This window comes from Andrographis paniculata, unplaced genomic scaffold, assembly GCF_009805555.1.
Source record: "Andrographis paniculata isolate CXL003 unplaced genomic scaffold, ASM980555v1 Contig87END, whole genome shotgun sequence".
In the NCBI taxonomy this organism is placed as follows: domain Eukaryota; kingdom Viridiplantae; phylum Streptophyta; class Magnoliopsida; order Lamiales; family Acanthaceae; genus Andrographis; species Andrographis paniculata.
The window spans coordinates 1,821,904-1,841,276 of record NW_026137625.1 but is presented as its reverse complement, the minus strand read 5'-3'; the positions used below and the strand labels follow the sequence as shown (position 1 = coordinate 1,841,276).

General features: G+C 32.9%; 1 protein-coding gene across 1 annotated transcript; it reads left to right on the top strand.

Moving 5' to 3' along the window:
* The first annotated feature begins 3,807 nt into the window (after positions 1–3,807).
* Positions 3,808–12,672, top strand: LOC127242645 (uncharacterized). Its single transcript, XM_051262267.1, has 9 exons — positions 3,808–4,251; positions 5,496–5,649; positions 6,251–6,573; positions 7,232–7,313; positions 7,390–7,696; positions 8,249–8,307; positions 8,409–8,498; positions 10,753–10,844; positions 10,994–12,672. The coding sequence occupies exons 1-9, from the start codon at positions 3,854–3,856 to the stop codon at positions 12,177–12,179; spliced, it is 2,691 nt and encodes an 896-aa protein (XP_051118224.1). The 5' UTR covers positions 3,808–3,853; the 3' UTR covers positions 12,180–12,672.
* Positions 12,673–19,373: the final 6,701 nt, after the last annotated feature.

Below are 19,373 nucleotides of genomic sequence, written 5' to 3'. Positions count from 1 at the left end.
CATCCACTAAATGACTTATACCCAAAATATATTAAAGCGATTTTATATAAATAAGACACATTCATTGAGTACTTCAACGATCGTCATGTCACTTAATCCTAACAAGGATTCATTTAGACCAAAAGAAGATGATGGAAAAATATTTGGTCCTAAAGTACCATACTCCAAAGTAATAAGTGTACTCATGTACCTAGAAATAACACAAGACTAGACATTGTATTTGTAGTAAAATTATTGACTAGATTTAGTTCATCTTTTACTAAACGACTGTGACACCCCGACCGCAAGCCACGCTAAGCCGGACATGTCAAAATTGCAGACTGACCTCACAGATCAAGACGAGTCCTTCCAGCATGTTTCTGTCCTCACTCATGCGCACCATGGGAGACTTTCCAAGGGGGTCATCCATCATCAAATTACTCTAGTATAAACACGCTTAACTCTAGAGTTCTTTCAGTAGAGCTCTCAAAAAGGAATGTGCACATTGTTAACATGTGTGATATATTTAATCCATTTAACTATTATTCAATCTCGGATGGCCTGGCACCTGCTCATCCACGGGAGTTGTCCTAGCACCGGCTCAACTCCGGGGGTATCATATATTCCTCCACTTTAGAATGCAACGTCCACGTTGCACCCCAAGGATTATCAACTGCTAGACCCTTCTATTCTCACTCAAGCGCACCATGGGAGACTTCCCAATGGGTCATCCATACTCAAATTACTTTGGGACAAACACACTTAACTCTAGAGTTCTTTCAGTAGGGCTCCCTAAAAAGAATATGCACATTGTTAATATGTGTAATATATTAAATCCATTTAATTACTATTCAATCTTGAATGGCTGACACTGGCTCAACTCCGGGGGTATCACATCCTCTTCCACTGTAGAATGCAACGTCCACGTTATACCCTAAGGATTGTCAACTGCTAGATCCGTCACCAGTCCAGTCAACAACTGTAGGCTGTCGCAGGTTGGCTTTGATACCAACTATGACACCTGGGCCCGCAAGCCATGCTAACTCGGGCATGTTAGAATTGCAGACTGACCCTACAAATCAACACGAGTCATTCCAGCGTGCTTCTGTCCTTACTCACGCGTACCCTATAAGACTTCCCAATTGGTCACCCATTCTCAAATTACTCTAGGACAAACATACTTAACTCTAGAGTTCTTTCAGTAGGACTCCCGAAAAAAATGTGCACATTGATGATATGAGTAGTCTATTCAATCCATATAATTATTATTCAATCTCAGATGACCTGACACCGGCTCATCCACGGGAGTTAGCCTAACACCGGCCCAACTCCGGGGGTATCACAACGACATTGGAATGAAGTTAAGCATATTTTGCGTTATCTCCAAATAAGAAGTGATCTCGGTCTATTTTATCAGAATAATTCTTGACACGAGTTATTAGGCTACGCCGCTGTTGGGTATTTGTCTGACCCACATAAAGAAAAATTGCAAACCGACTATATATTAACATGCGGCGATAATGTGATCTTTTAGAGATCCACAAAAAGGCAATAACCACCACATTATCAAATCATGCCGAAGTATTGGATATTCATGAAGCCAATCGAAATATATTTGTTTGAGGTTAATGACCCATCATATTAAAAAAATTGCGGGTTAATGTCTGAAAATAAAAATGCCCAACAATGATATATGAAGACAATGCAGCTTGAATTGCTTAGTTAAATGGTTAATATATTAGAGATTGAACAAAACATATTTCACCAAAATTCGTTTTTACTTATGACTCTCAAGGGTGTGTTTGTTTGGAGGATTTTGGAAGACTTCCACTATTCATAGAAAAATTTCTCTCCAAAATATCAAATCAAACATTTTTTTTTTATTTTTTATATGATACTAAAAATTAATTTTACATTCAAAATATCACATCAAATACTTATTTATATCACATCATAAAACTATTCTAATTCAAAAATTTTACTATTCAAATCTTAATCGAAAATCTAAACCTTCAAACAAACACACCCTAAAAAGAATGGTGAAATCAATGTGCAACAAATTTGGTCACCTGACAATTTTACAATTTATTAATGAAGGCTCTACTAACATCAACATTAAACAAATTGGTGAAAGAAATTGGAATACGTTAACTTAAAGATCTCAACTAAAATTCAAATCAAGAGGAGCAAAACAAAACAAAAACGATTGCACTCTTTTTATTTCACTGGAATATGTTTCCCACTTGAATTTTTCTTAATAAAAGTTTAACAAGACACATTTTTTATGTAAACTATCCAAGTATAAATGTTATACACATAATGAGACACTACGTGTCATGAATATGGGATACATTACAATTAAACAAATATATCTAATGTTGAAAGTTGGTGGCTAATTATATATATATATATGTGCTAATTATTAACATTATTTACTGCATCTTTCTCCTACTACATACACTAATATATATTATACTTCATCCGTCCACGAACTAATGTCTTACTTTTTTATTTGGGACGTCCAACTACTATTGTCTAATTTTTTTTTAAACACAAATTTTATTGTTACGTACAAAAAATAATAGTAATAATAATAATAATGGTAGCAGGATCTTAAAGGAAGTTAGGACACGAAGTCAGACGGAAAAGGAGAAAATATGCATTCAGGTCGGTCGGTCCGCGGTCGGTTGGTCCGCAGTCCGATAAGTAGATCGGAAGGTCCGCGGTCGGACAGGCAGGTCGGTTGGTCCTCGGTCGGATAGGCAGGTCGGTTGGTCCGCAGTCGGATAAGTAGGTCGGAAGGTCCGCGGTCGGACAGACAGGTCGGAAGGTCCGCGGTCGGATGGTCTGCAGTCGGATCGGATGGTTTGCAGTCGGTTGGTTCGCAGTCGGTTGGTCCGCCATCGGTTGAGTCGACCAATACGGAGTTTGTACCAAGTGAAGGTCTGTTAATTAGTTGCTTAATTAAGTGAACAGTAGTTAAGTCGCTTGGTTGGGGCGACCATTGAATCGTCTGGAAAGACCAGAGGGTGGTCACTTGATGGGGCGACCAAGGAGTCGTTTGGTCTAGCGACTAGTTAGTCTCTGGATTGGTCGGTTGGGTTATGCGGTTGGCGAGACGGTTGCCGTAACCGACCAGACGACGTTTCAAAACGTTTCGTTGTGGGCGGTTGACGGCGGTTGCTGGCGACGGTTCTGAAACGTTTTCTTGAAGGAATATTTAAGGATTTGAATTTTTTATCTTCAATCGACATCAAATTCAAGAGAATTTCTTTTGGGGATCACCACTTTATTTTTCGGTCTGTAGTTTTATTTTCCTATTTTATTTATGTATCCTACAGTGTTTAGAGATTCCTAACCTCAGACACTAATTATATCAAATTCGAAGATATTTTCCTATTTTCGGATTTTACTTTTTATTGTTGAAAAATTTACATCAACTTTTATATTTTTACCCTTCATTAGTTTATTACTTTTAATATCTACCATACAATTAAAAGTAAATTTGTCAATTCATAACAAAAAGACAATCACCTAAAAAATTGTGTAAATATATTTTAGAATAATAGAAATTGTGCGGAGGGAGTAATATATGTAATAGTGATTAGCACTAAGAATATTAATATTTTTATAATAATAATTATAACACATGCTTAATTTTTAGGCTCAAAAGTTTTATTTTTCTCTGATTCGGATTGATTTTTAGGATCAAATAAAAGACACCCAAATTTTTATAATCATTTTAATGCCCAAATTAGAAAGCCCAATGAATAGAACCCAGCCCAACCCCCAATTCTTAAAACCCTTCCTTCCATTTTGTGCCTTAGCTTAAACCCTTCCTTCTACAGTCTCTCTCTCTCTCTCTGCAATTGGGATGGCCGAAAACGACACCGTATTGCTCCGCGCCCTGGAGCTCCGCCTCCTCCGCTGTTCTCTCCCGGCGGAACATCCGCCGCCGATCGGCGAAGCCTTGACCCTTGATTCTCTAAGTCTCCCAAGCCTGGTAAGTGATGTAGTTGCTCTTATCGAATCAGGTTGCTACGTCGAGGCTGTCGCCTCGTCCGCCGCTTCGCGAGCACTGTTTAGGGATCTGCGATTGGATTCGGTTAGTTCAGCTGAGTTCTTCTATCGCGAGATACTCCCCGAGTGCGTACGCTCGTTTTTGGATGTTAATTCTGGTCAGGACTCGGGAGAATTGAGGTATAAAGCGCTGCTTGTAATGGCGGTTGGGGTTGCTGCGTTGCTTGCATTCACTCAGTGCAATTTTACAGGGTGAGTATCTCGCTATATCTTCATTTTTGGATTGTCTGTATGGGTGTGTAGGATTTTCTTTGTTCAAACCTGCGGAAATGTAATGACATTGTGTTGAATCTTTTGCTCAAAATTCAAGATGATGCACGTTTTGCACCATGTTTGATTATCATGTGCCTGACCGTCTATTAGGTAGGTTCGTGGCTCAAAGTCATATCGAGTCAATATATGTTTGAATATTATATAATTTTTCTAAGTGTTAACTGTGAAAATGCGAGTTTCCTCTAGGGTAATGTCATGATATTAATAGGCAATCTGATTTATTGAAAGAATGCTGGCAAGACTGTCAAAGAATATTGCCTTTTGAGCTATGCGGCCTTATTCATAATGAATTCTTTGTGACAAATTCATCCATTCCTTTAGGAGAAATATATCTCGTTTTGATTGTTTGAATTCTTACTTTTGCTTAAAGTTTTATTTTAATGATTATATGTTAGGTTATGATGGAGAAGTTATTATCGACCACGGCAGTTGGGTTGGTTGTCTGCTATAAAAATATCTTTCTAGTACAAATTTTGTCTCCTCTAATTTCCACTGAATGGTGTTTCAAAAGCTGTGCCTTTATGATGGACAGAAGTTCAAAGTACCTAGGCAGAACCTTGGTTGAACTCCACTTATGATGCCCCTATCACTAAAAATATAACTATACGAGAGAAATTTTCGACAATACTAATAATGAAGGGTGACATGGCATTTGCTTTGCAAAATTCAAAACAATAAAAATGTCAAATAATCCAAATTTGTTTTAGGAGCTGATGTTCCTAAGTTGGTTTCCAGAAGAATGAATATTCCTGTTTACATTATAGACATATTCAAATTAGAGAGTGAATGCTCACGTGTGAAGCAATTTTGGCTTTAACATATTGCTGAATGCCCTATTCCTCACTGGGGCTCAGAGAATACCTTCGAGAATGCCCCCTTCACCAGCATCTAAGTTATTTTTCTATGCTTGCGGCATGGTGTTTGGCAGAAACACCATATGATTATAGGTGTAAAGCAACAACAATTACACTTTGACTCAGCGCTCACATTAATTTGGGCTCACTTAAATCTTCATTGTTGTTTTATTGAATTTTAAAATATATCATACAGCTTGCTTCTTTACATCTACTTGCACACACACGGACGTGCATATTATGCGCCTATTTTAGGCAAGGAGATCAAATATAAACACCAATTTTCTGCTGATTGGACACCTGTATCAGGCCATCGGACAACCTTCCTTTGATGCCACTGGTGAATCTATTAACACAGAAATATGGAATTGGAGGTGTTGATTGGATAGAGTGGGAAGCATGGGCGCTTAAAGAGCTAACATCTGTTGGTTCCGACTTGCTTGGAAAATTCAAAAATTTGCAGGTACTTGCAGCTTCATCATTAAATTTAGTTCTACCTTTTTCCAATAATGAAAAACTGTTTGCATTGTCCGTGGTTCCTTTCTAGTTGCTTATTATTCAAATGCATTCAACTATTATTTTTTCTTGTAATTGTCACAATAGTTACTATTGAGAATTTTGTTATTTGTCAGGATATGAATTCAACTTCATTTTATTTTGACTTTGACTCTGAGTTGTGCAAGATATGTGCAATTAGTTTTCAGTTTTGCCCTGTCAATTCATTGCTTTGTAGCCATTAAACATCATTCAAGTAACTTTCGACCATGCAGTTGGACAGATTAAGGTGTGGTTGTGTTTTGGTGTTTTGGGAATAGTAAAAATTTTGAGTTGTGATGTGATATAAATAGTAAGTTGATATGATGTTTTTTGAAAAAAAAATACAACTTTTATTTTAAGTATCGTTTGCTCGTTTATTTTGTGCAAGAACTTTTTTCCACAGTTTATTATTGCTAGCTACAATTTTCTATTCACTTATTTATTTGTGTATGTATATGATAGTTGGCCGCAGTTTTACGTGTTATTCATATATGAATCAAAATTTATATGTTGTCTTTGCCTTGCAGTACTTAGTTTTTGCAAAGACTCTGCTAGAAAGAACAAAAGATGTGCTATTTGAAGGAAATTTGTCTTCAATTTATGGAGTAAGAAGCATCTGGTGGTGGTTGGTCAGAGCTTTGTTCTTGCATCAAAAGTTGTTGGATGAGCGATCTTCTCCACTTTTTGATTTATTACAAGTTTATGCACATGAAAGTTTATTTCATCTTGGAACCTTGGAGAAGATAAAAGATTACTGGTGCGTTGGTGAAGGTTGTTCAACTATTCTATCAATTCTTCGTTTGGAAGTAGAGATCCTGGAACTTTACTATGGGCGCGTAGATGCTTCCAAGTGAGTCATGGCCTCCTTTAATTGAGTGACAAACCTTAATCATTCATTATACTGACAGCAGTGGTGTTTTTTTTTTTTTTGTTTTCTCAAATTTATGCTTCAATTTCATTTTAGAATTTTCCCCCTCAAATTTATACTTCGATTTCATTTTAGAAATAGAGCAATCATGAAGTTTTTTGTTGTCATATATACTATAATGGTCTGAATTTTCAAATCTTTGGTCCTTGTCCATAAAATGCAATCAGTAGAAACATTCTGTGATATAAGATTATGTCATTAAGTTGCTGAAGAATGCAATATGCCCTGGTATTGTCAAATCTGAAAGCTTGAATCAGTTTGTGTGCCTGTAGTGAGTGACCCTATCATGATAACCTTCAGTGTTGTACAGTTTCTTATTAATGCTCAGCAAATAGTTCATATTATTTGCCCTTCTTTTTGTGCAACATGGTGTCCTTTTCTTGTCTTTGTTGCATGAGATCAACTGCACAAACTACTGAATAGGTTTCATTCAATCCCTGACTTGTGTTTCTGCTCTCCCAGGATATAATTGTGTGTGTTTACTGTTAAGATTTCTTACCTTACCTTAGTGATCTTACCGTAACATTCTTTTTGAGGTCCTTGGAACTCTGTTTTCATGGGAAAAGGTGCTTTATTTCAGGTTACATATTCAATCAGCTGCAGAAGTTTCCAGCTCAAACTTTTTTGTAAGTGGGGCTCTTGGTTTTCGAACTGTCCATCAGGTATAATTTCGTAAGTTATAGTTGAAATTAGCTTGGACATTATCTGTGCACGCCCACTGATGAATATTGGATATAGGTGGAGCCAAAGGCACAACTGCAACTAGTTTCTGAAACAGCCACCGGACGTCCCAGCATTCCTGTAAGCTCCAACTCAGGCATTAATGACACTTCTCCTCTACTTCAGCAACATTCTGAAATGAATGAAGCTTCTGATGTATTGATGACTCCTAGATTCATAGAAGATGAGACACAGTCTAAATGTGTTGGGCAAGATGTTCAATATCAAGCAGCTGCAAACTCCCAATTAAAGGGATCTCAACAAGCTGTGATTCTGGCACATTGTCTGTTAATTGAGAGAATTGCTCGCAATGATGAATTGCAAAGTATGTGACTATTTATCCTTTAAAAGTTCTCCTGATATCTTTTGCGTATTATTTTGTAGTTATCCTAACTGAACAAGTCCAATTTCCCAATGAACTTGACTTTCATCCTTTACTGAATTGGGGAAGTTATAAAGAGTGAATAGTATTTGTGAAGAAATGTTGGTAAGTATTTGAAGAAAATATAAGATTAAATACAGGCAAAAATCTCTTCCAGTGAGATGTTCTTTGTCTATGTTAGTTTCTATTTGCTACACTTGACTTCAACCCCATGGCCCATATACAAACTTCTTGTCACGAGTTTTCTAATTAGAGGAACCATGGTCAGGTAGCTATTTAATTCTCTATTATTACTAGAAGGAGATAGGACAGATGAAGGATGCTATTTCATTATAATGGATGCAGAAGTTATTGATATTTTTTACTCTAGATAGAGTGTAGCTATTGGAAACATCTTTCTTGAGATATCTTCCTCTAGATTCTACTGGCACTTTTCATATTACTACATATATCTGTATTCGTTAAATCATTACTAATTTGATCATTTTGTTTCAGAATGGGAAATGGCTCCATATATAGAGGCTATTGATTCTCAAAAAATTTCTCCATTCATTGTAAGTGCCATTCGAATACTTCACACCCTCATGGTCCAGCTTTTAAAAATCCACTGGCCTAAGATTATTCCTTGCTGCCTTTCACTATTTTGTTTTTTAAGCTCCGATGCTTCAGCAGCATATTACGTGTCCGGTGGGAGTCAAGTCGTGGAAGAACTAAGCAACGCGCATTGCTAATGATGGATCATCTGGTAATGTTTTGCAACAATTTTGCTTCAGGTTATTATTTATAATGTTCTTTCATTTCCAACCTTCTTTCTCATGCGCATTATCTTACTCCATATTGAAATCAGTTAAGTACATTATTTTTTATCCATAGATTTGTAGTTTAAATTGTGTCATGGACAACAATCATTCTATCATTTTATTTTTATTTGGCTTCTGACAGTTAGGGTTTGTTTACTCTTTTTTTTTTTATCCTCTCTTAAATTTCCTAAAAACATCACATCTAATGCCATCTTCATACAAAACATCACATCTAACCACTATTTCACTTCAAAAATACCAAAACTCAAAACATAGGCACAAAAGCAAACACAAAGAATGTTTTAACTTTATGGTTTTTGGTGTATGTGTTTTTTATGTTAGATATGGGGAATTATGTTGGTAATATAAACAATAATATTTTTTGTTGAATTGTTGTCTTTTTTTAGAGTGGATAGAATGAGTATATATATTATATATATATCGTCTAAATGTGTGTATATATTATATTTTTTTATAATATATATCCGGAATTATTTTAGTAAAAAATTGTTGGGTGAACACACCCTTTAAATTATATTTATGCCTTTTCATCCTTCCTAGTGTAGAACATATTCATTCGTGAAGCCTCCCTTTTTTGATGGAAATACACACACACACATATATGCATAAACTGGACAAAATTCTCTTTATTAGTATGAATTTTCTGCCCTGGTATTAGAATAGTGATGTTTACCAAAACTGTGTAGGAAGCTCAATTATTTTGTTGAGAAATTTTTTAAAGTAAAATATTGAGGAACCAATAGCAAAAAAAGAAACTATTATGTTTATTTCTGCCAAAATAATAGGTGGGTTTTGGTTTAGGTTTCTTTTGGTGTGTGAAATGAAATATTGTATTTTTATAGAGAATCATGAAGATTGAATAGTAAAAATTTTGAAAAAAAAATGCCAACCAAACACACCCTATTTTTATTGTGTTTTAGGTGAAATAGTTGAATATAATGTTTTGTATGAAAAATTGATATGTTTAGGCTAATACTCTTTGAGATTTTTTTCAAATTTTTATTATGTTTTCGAGTTTCAATTTTAGTTCAAAAATATCACATTCAATCAACATTCATTTTCCATATAAAACATTATTCCAACAATGTCATCTCCAAAATATAAAGGATGTATTCTTTTCATATATTCGATTCTTGGTGCTTGTTATTTTGTTTTAGGTAAATAGTTATTTGTTGTGATGTTTTGTATAGAAAATAGGCATGTTTTTATTGGAAACGGTTTGTCCTAGTATGTTTTTTGGCTCCTGGTTTTTACTATTCAATCTCCCCCCCCCCCTCCAAAAAAAAAAAAAATACATCAAAATCTATTTTCTGTAGAAATTATTATATCCAATAATTACTTCCCCTCAAGAACACATCATAACAAAACACACACACAAAAGCACACCCTAATTATCTTGCAGTATGCTTAATTTATTAAATATAAATGAGAACAAATTTTATGATAATGCAGACTTGATTTTTCATATGATCAAGTGCAATTGATGTTTCTGGAATTATTGTGTAGATGCACAAAACATGGAATCCTTTCCTTTTTAGATCTCTTCAAATCATAGTTCAGGTGTTATCATCTTAACCAATACAATATTACTTTATTATTGCAAAAAAAAAAAAAAAAAACCTGAATTAAATTTCATATCATGCATGTAATGTTAAAAGATATTCCAGTTAGACTAAGGGTTTGTTAACTTTGTGTGTTTGTTTTGGGATAAATAGTTTGTTGATGTAATGTTTTGCATGAAAAATTGGTATGTTTTTATTGGAAATTGCATTGGAAAAAATTAAAAGTAAGGGTGTGTTTTGTGTTTTGGTTTGAAGGAAAAAATTTTGGTGTGATGTACAGATAATTGTGTAGTTAACATAAAAATGATTAATGTGTGTAATATATGAATTTTTCGGAAACATGTGTTGGAAAATTTTTGCAAAAGAAACAAACCCTAAAAAGCTCAAAGATAACAGATCTAACTTCCATAATATTATGAACATAATGATGTATGATATCTCTTTCTAAAAGAAAGTCATCCTTACTGTTGAAGGTCATATCCTTTCGATCGTGTATTGTTCCCTTTTCTTACAACTACCATGTTATTCATGCACTTGTTGTGAAACACCACCTCGGAATTTCATTCCTGTAATCAGCACATATATTTTTTACTGCCACTGTACAATTTTCCAACAGGTTGAAAGTATACGCAGCTCTTCTCCTGGAGTCCCCGAAAGACTGCACTACTTTTTTGCAGTTAACATGCCTTCAATTCCTGCTCTTAGAAAGTATGCTACCCTTTCGATTGTTTCTAACTTTTCGTATTGCTCATCCATTTTCTTTTGCTTTGCATTAGCTACAATTCTTTCTCTTTCTTTATTTGTTCTCCTCACTTTACTTCCAATTTCAATCGACTGATGAAAAATTCTCTACTCAGGGAGTATGGTGATCTCTTAGTAAGCTGCGGATTAGTCGGCGAAGCCCTTAAAATATACGAGGATCTTGAGCTATGGGATAACCTGATTCATTGCTACCAGCTAATGGATAAGAAAACTGCAGCCGTTGATCTCATCAAGAAACGCCTGCTTGAGAAGCCATTCGACTCGAGATTGTGGTGTTCACTTGGCGATGTTACTGACGACGACACTGCCTATGAGAAAGCCCTTGACGTCTCGGGAAGGAGGTCTGCACGAGCATTCAGATCTCTTGCTCGGTCCTTGTACAACCGGGGAGATTATGACAAGTCAAAAACCCTCTGGGAATCCGCAATGTCTTTAAATTCCCTGTATCCGGATGGCTGGTTCGCACTCGGCGCAGCCGCCTTAAAATCGAGAGACGTCGACAAGGCGCTGGATGCTTTCACACGTGCTGTTCAACTCGATCCGGAAAATGGAGAGGCTTGGAATAACATAGCTTGTTTGCATATGATTAAAAATCGAAGCAAAGAGTCTTTCATTGCGTTCAAAGAAGCTCTTAAGCTGAAGCGGGACAGCTGGCAGATGTGGGAAAATTACAGCCGTGTCGCTGCAGATATTGGGAACTTTACACAGGCAATAGAAGCCATACAAAAGGTGCTGGACATGACCAAAAGGAAACGAGTCGACTCCGAGCTGTTGGAAAGAATTATGGTAGAGGTCGAGGGCCGAGCAAATACTGATGTTGAATCAAATATAGCCAGCAACAGTGGTACACTTTACGACTCTACTAGAAATCGGGAGACTGATCACTTGATGGAGCTTGTTGGTAAAATCTTGAAACAGATTGTTCAAAGCGGTGGGAGCCCCCCCGACACATGGGGACTGTACGCCAGGTGGCACAAACTGAAAGGTGATCTTGCAATGTGCTCGGAGGCCCTACTGAAACAAGTCCGAGCGTATCAGGGATCCGATTTATGGAAAGACAGGGAGCGGTTTGTAAGATTCGCACGAGCCTCGTTGGAGCTGTGTAAAGTGTACCAAGAAGTCGCCCGGCGTGGCAACACCCGTAAGGAACTATTTGCTGCCGAGATGCTCTTAAAAAATAATATTAAACAGGCGACAGATATTTGGTCCGACACAAAGGAGTATAGAGATCTGGTAGCTTGCCTGGAAAACGTGGAAGGGGCTTTGCATTCTACTACTTGAATATTGATATTGATATTGATATTTATATTTATATTTATATTTTAGGATGGCGATTATCGTGAAGGCAAGGCCAGGCCATTGCGGATGCATGATTCTACCGGGTATGTCGCTTGGCCCGATCTTTAATTTTTGTGGGCAGAAATGGTAGTTTGTTTGTTTGGTTGTTATATAAAAATTTGTTGTGTTTATGCAATTTATATATTTATGTATTTATGTGAGTTGCGCACGGGGTAAACCCTAGGTCGAATTTAATACCCTTGGCCCGACAGATAAATCACACTAGACGAACTATGTATGGCAGATAACCTAGAGACATCAAGGGTTTGAACTCATGACTTAATGATCATAAATCCAATCCCACGCCACTAAGTCATTTTTTACGGACATGTATGTTTTGTTTGTTTGTAGGTGTGAATGTGTGATGTCAAGCCTTGCGTTGATTTTGAGGTTAGGGTAGGCTGTGTTACTGTTTCTTCATGGATGGGTTTTTATTTCATTTTCGTATGATTAATATATATGTATTGTATTCTACTTTCTATGTCATTTAAAGTTATTCCTATTTTTTTGTTATTTAAATTTATTATTTTTTTTTTTTTAGTAAAAAAATATTACTTTTTATACTATTTTTTTACCATGAAAAGAAAAATTATATATTTTTATTTTTTTCTTTTAAAAGTTGTGTTTGGTTAAATAGGTATAAATTTACATGACAGAAGGTGTATAAAATTGTGGAGGGCTAAAGCTCCGTTGAGACCAAACTTTTGGGAGCTTAAAAGTAAAAATAGAAAAAATAATTAAATAATAAATAATTAAAAAATATATTTAATTTAATATTTTATAAAAAAATATAAATTTATATGATATTTTTAATAGATTATTTATGTAAAAAACAATAGCTTAAGTGAATACACTAATGACAATGACATATTTTTATATATTAACGTATAACCAACAACGAATGATATAAACCATTTATATACACATACACACGAAATTATTGTGTTGAAAAAGTATGCTAGTTTTGTGATTCTTGAAACAATGTTTGTACAGATCCATTGTTGTGCTGATTTGGGTCTCCAAAATAGCATTAATTTTTAGTGCAAATAGCATTGTATTTTGTGAAATAAAAACGTGAGTTATATATTTATTTTTTAAAATTAGTGAGAGTATATATTGTATTTTACAGAAGTATGTACAGTGTAGTTTATATTACGTTTAATATTGTGTTACTAGTTCTACAAATAACATCAATTCAAGAGTTCATAGAGCCATCAAAAATTCAGAAAATACTTATCAAGAGTTTAAAAAACACATTTTCAATATAATGCATGTTATTTGAACTCTTCAAAACACACATTTTAAATATAATACTTGTATCTCTCTCTCATTCTCATCTCTTTTCTCTCTCTCAAATATACAAACACACAAATATATATATATATATATACATATCTAATATGTATACTTCTCTCAATTTACAAAGTAAACACATATATTGTTATATCTATACACATATCTTTATTTATATAGTTAATTTATCTACTTATTTTATATATTTTATAACATGTTATTAGTACGAATTTTTGCAGATAACATATTTTTTTGTGATTTTTTAAATCAATTTAAACAGATTGCAAAATTTGCATTAGAAGAGAATAAAAAAAATATCTTGAAATTCTGCCCGAATATCATAAAAAAATATCAAAGTGTTGCGGAAGCTCTGCCAAAAGTTTGAGTTATTTATTTAATTATTTTCTTTCAATAAAATTATTACTAACATAAATTTTCAATTTTTTCACTAGCTATTATAGAGAAAACGGCACCTGAAGATGCCAATATTTAGTAAATAAATCTGAAAAATAATGCTAGTGGTGGTGATATTGAATTATTAACACACAATTAGATGTATGATTTTTTTTATATACCCAGAAGATAAATATTTTGGTAACTCTGAAGGTTTATATTGTAAGAATCCTGAAAGTTCATATTTTAAAAATATTTGATGGTGTATATTAAGCACCTAAAAGTGTATATTGAGAACCTTGAAAATTTATATTTTAAAATCTCTAATGGTGTATATTGAGATATATATTAAACACCATGAAGGTGCATATTATGAAATCCCCCAATATTATATATTGCGTACCCTAAAGGTACATATTTAAAATTTATGATACTTATATTTTGAAGACCCTGAAGGTGGATGTTTTAAAAATTCGGATGATTTATATTTTGAACACCTTAAAGGTGCAATGTAATAATATATATTAGAAACTCCTTATATATAATTATTTTTACCTCATATTTGGTAATAATATAACAGTTATTAATTTTGTTTAAATTTCTGATATATTTATTTTGTGATATTTCTTCAAGAAGAAATATAAATGATGAATGCACTACAATGAATAATATGGAAGACAATTTATGCCTCATTGATCATATCATTCTAAAATATAAGAAATATTTTACCAACCTGAAATTGGGATAAATTGAGGTGAATACTATAGATGGTTATGTGAAATTAATTGAGGGTTCCGGAAGAGCAATAATATTTCTCCCCGAATGAGTAAAATTTATCCAAAATGCACTATTTTCTAGCAAATCTCAAAGAAATTTGTTGAGTTTTAATGATATTCGCATAAATGGATATCACATTGGACATCAAATAAGACAAATAATAAATTTTTGTTGATTACAAAATTCATTATTGGACACAAATATATATTAGAAAAATTATCTTTCGGATTATATTACACAAAGATTAATACAGTTGAAACATATTTAGTAGACCTAGAGTCTACATATTTTATAATTTGGCATGACCGGTTTGGGCATTCCGGTAATATTATGATGAGGCAAATTTTAGAAAATACCCATGGTCATAATTTGAAAATTCAAAAGGTATTAAATACAAATAAGCTGACATATGTTGTTTGCTCAAAAGAGAAATTAATAACTAAACCATCACCAATAAAAGTGAGAACTGAATCCCCTCCAATTTTATATTACACCGGGTAAATCCTTAACCCTTCCCCCTTTTAGGGCTGCTAGAATGCGGTTTGTGGTTTATGTCACCTAACAAATTCAAGGTGCTATATACGGACCAATAGATCCACCATACAGACTATTTAGATATTTTATGGTACTTATCAATGCATCTACTAGATGGTCGCATACTATTTAAATATTTTATGGTACTTATCAATGCATCTACTAGATGGTTGCATATATGTTTATTATCCACTCGCAATTTGACATTTGCAAGGTTGCTTGCTTAAATAATTAAATTATGAGCACAGTTTTCAACTCACCCAATAAATAAAATTTGTCTTGACAACGTTGGTAATTCTTTGATGATTATTTCATGTTTATAGGAATTGATATTGAGCATTATGTACCGTTTGTATGTACTCAAAACGGTCTAGCTGAAACATTTATAAAAAAAAACTACAATTAATTGTCAGACCTATGTTAATGAAATATAAATTTCTCGTATCTGCTTGGGGACATGCAGTTATGCATGCAGCAACACTAATAAGATTAAGACCGACAAGCTATCATAGCTACTTCTCATACAATTGTTGTACAATGAAAAACCTAATATATCATATTTTTGAACATTTGGGTGCGTAGTTTATGTGCCAGTAGCACCGCCCAAATGAAAAAAAATGGTCCCCCAACTGAGATTTGAGATATATGTGAGGTATGAATTACCATCTGTTATTAAATATCTTGAACTATTAACTAGTGATTTATTTACAACTCGATTTGTTTACTGCCATTTTGACGAGTCGCATTTCTCGACATTAGGGGAGAAACTGATCAATTGAAAAAGGAAATTATTTGGAAAGTACCTTTCAATTTTCTTGATCCTCGTAATAGCCAAAGTGAATTAGAATTGCAAAGAATTGTACATTTGCAGCGGATAGCAAATCAGTTACTTGATGTTTTTTGCGACCCAGTATAGTCACCAGATCATATATAGCTGCAAATAATGCACCGGCGAAAATTATTGTTCCTGAAGGACATATTCAAAGTGCTAATGAAACGAATGCACGTCTAAAGCGTGACAGACCTTTAGGTTCCAAAGATAAAAATTCTCGAAAAAAAATAGGAATAAGTTGAAGGTTTGAATGTTTCCTAAAAAAATTGATTCTAATAAACTTTCTGAAAAAATTTAATCCTAATGAACTTCATGAAGAAGTTGAACCAGAAATAATTTCTCTTGAAGAGAATGATGTTATTGCAAATTCAATAAATTATATTACTACTGAAAAATATTGAAACCGAAAGGACATAATTATAGATAATGCATTTGCATATAATGTAGCACTTGATTAAATGGAAAATGATGAGGATCTTGAACCTAGACCAGTTAATGAATGTCAGAAAAGAAAATATTTGCCAAAATGAAAAGATGCGATCCGGTCTAAATTAAATTCATTAAAAAAAAAGAAAAGTTTTTCGAGCCTATTGTACAAACACCTAAAAATGTTAAGCCTGTGGCTATAAATGGATATTTGTTCGAAAAATAAAATAAAAATAATGATATTGTCAGATATAAAGTAAGACTTGTTGCCCAAGGTTTTTCATAAAGACCTGAAATTGATTTTAATAAAACATATTATCCAATAATTGATGAAATAATATTTTGATATCTTGTCAGTTTGGCAGTACATAAAATTTTGGATATGCGTTTGATGGACGTCGTAACTGTCTATTTACATAGCTCATTAGATATTGAAATCTATATGAGAATCCCTGAAGGATTCAGTATGCCTTAAGCATACAAAACAAAGCCAAAAGAATGTTGTTCTATTAAATTATAAAAATCTTTGTATGAGCTCAAGCAATCTAGTCGTATCTGATATAATCGTCTCATTGAATCATTATTAAAAGAGGAATATGTCATTGATTCTGTTTTCCCATTTGTTTTTATAAGAAAAAAAAATGGGAGAAAATTTTTAATAATAGTTATTTATGTTGATGACTTGAATTTGATTGGAACCCCTGAAGAGGTCCAAAAAACTATTAAATATTTGAAAAGAGAGTTTAGAATCAAAGATTTCAAAAAAAAATGAAATTCTGCCTTAGTCTACAACTAGAACATTTGGAAAATATAATTTTGATTCATCAATCTGCTTATAACCAAAAGGTATTGAACGATTTGCAATGGATAAAACACATTTATTAAGTACTTCAATGGTCGTTAGAACTCTCGATCATATTAAGAATCCTTTTAGACCAAAAGAAGAGGGTGAGAAAGCACTCGGTCCTGAAGTACCATATTTACGTGTTATTGCCGCACTAATGTATCTGATTAACTATACAATACCAGACATAGCATTTGCTGTAAATTTATTAGTAAGATTTAGTGCAATACCAATACAACGACATTGGAAAGGCATTAAACATATTTTTCGTTATCTCCAAAGAACGATTGATTTCGGTTTATTATATTCAAAGAATTCCCGACATGAATTGATTGGATATGCAGAGGATGGGTATCTTTCTGACCCGCATAGAGTCAAGTTTCAGACTGACTATATATTTACTTGCGGCGGTACAGTGGTATCCTGGAGATCCACTAAACAAATATTAACCACAACATCTTTGAATCATGCTGAAATAATAGCAATTCATGAAACTAGTTAAAGAATGTGTATTGTTGAGATCAATGACTTACCATATCTTAAAAAATTGTCGTTTGAGATCTGGAAATGATAATTCTCATGTTATTTATATGAATATAATATTGTTTGTATAACGCAATTGAAATGAGGATATATCAATAGAGAGATAGAACGAAACATATTTTACCGAAAAAATTTTATTTACTCATGATCTTTAGAAAAATGATGAAATAGATATGTTGTAGATTTGATCCAATAATAATTTAGCATATTTATTAACTAAGACTTTACCGACTGCAATGTTCGAAAAATTGATAAAAAAACATCGGGATGCGTCGATTGCGGGATTTCAATTGATGTCCACATCAAGGGGAACGGGATTTCAATTGATGTCCACATCAAGGAGAGCGAGATTTTAATGCATGAATTATTACTTTTTTCCTTGACTAGAATTTTTGTCCCATTGAATTTTTTTGGTAACAAGATTTTAGTGAGACGTATTTGTTACAATTAGTGATACATAAAAGAGTGTTATGAGATGTCTTGTGTATGTGTCAATTAATTGAAATCATTTGATGATTCATTTAATATGATAGTTGTTATAAATCTGTATAGACTAATATGTTTGTAAATTGCCTATAAATAGGTGATTGATTAAATAAATGTGATGACTTTGGGGTGTGTTTGTTTGGGTGTTTTGGATTTTGAGTTGTGATTTGAATAGTAAAAATTTTGAATTTGAATAGTTGTATGGTGTAATGTAAATAGGTGTTGATATGATGTTTTGAATGTAAAATTAATTTTTAGTATAATATAAAAAATAAAAAATAGGTGTTTGATTTGATGTTTTTGAGAAAAATAAATGTGTTTGAATAATATATTTAAAATCCAATCCTCAAACAAACACACCCTTGGTGTCTTATGTCTCTCAATCTCAATCTCTCCTTGGTGTCTTATGTCTCTCAATCTCAATCTCAATCTCTCTCATCTGTGTATCTCTCTCTATGAAATATACAAACATACATACATATATATATAATATTATATAATTCCCTCTATTTACTAAACACATATATTGTTATATATAAAAATATCTTTATCTATATAGTTTACTTATCTACTTATTTTATAACAACTAAGTATATAATTATATATATAACAAAATATATTTGAATAAACATGGTTGAATTTAATTTTAATAATTGATTTAATCAAATAAATATATTTAAATTAATATAAATTATTAGAATTAATTTTTATAATTAACCTAATTTATATAAATTTGGTTATATATATAGCTATTTGTACGTAAAATTATTATTTATCTATCTTTTGATTTTAATAAAATTTATATGATCTAATATAAATTGCATTTATTTAGTTATATTTTAAAATATTTTTAATTAAACATTTTAATCAAATTTGTTACATAAAAAATTACATTTAATCAAATTTATTATATAAACTAATATATAATTATATTTTTAAATAAATTAATCAAATCTTATTAAATATTTTTATTTTTCTTTATTTATTTATTATATGAACAAAATACTAA

Excerpts from the sequence above, each read along its gene's own strand:
- LOC127242645 (XM_051262267.1), top strand. The coding sequence starts at position 3,854 with ATGGCCGAAAACGACACCGTATTGCTCCGCGCCCTGGAGCTCCGCCTC. Across the intron at positions 5,650-6,250 it reads GAAAATTCAAAAATTTGCAG|TACTTAGTTTTTGCAAAGAC; the intron begins GTACTTGCAGCT and ends TTTGCCTTGCAG. Across the intron at positions 10,845-10,993 it reads TCAATTCCTGCTCTTAGAAA|GGAGTATGGTGATCTCTTAG; the intron begins GTATGCTACCCT and ends TTCTCTACTCAG.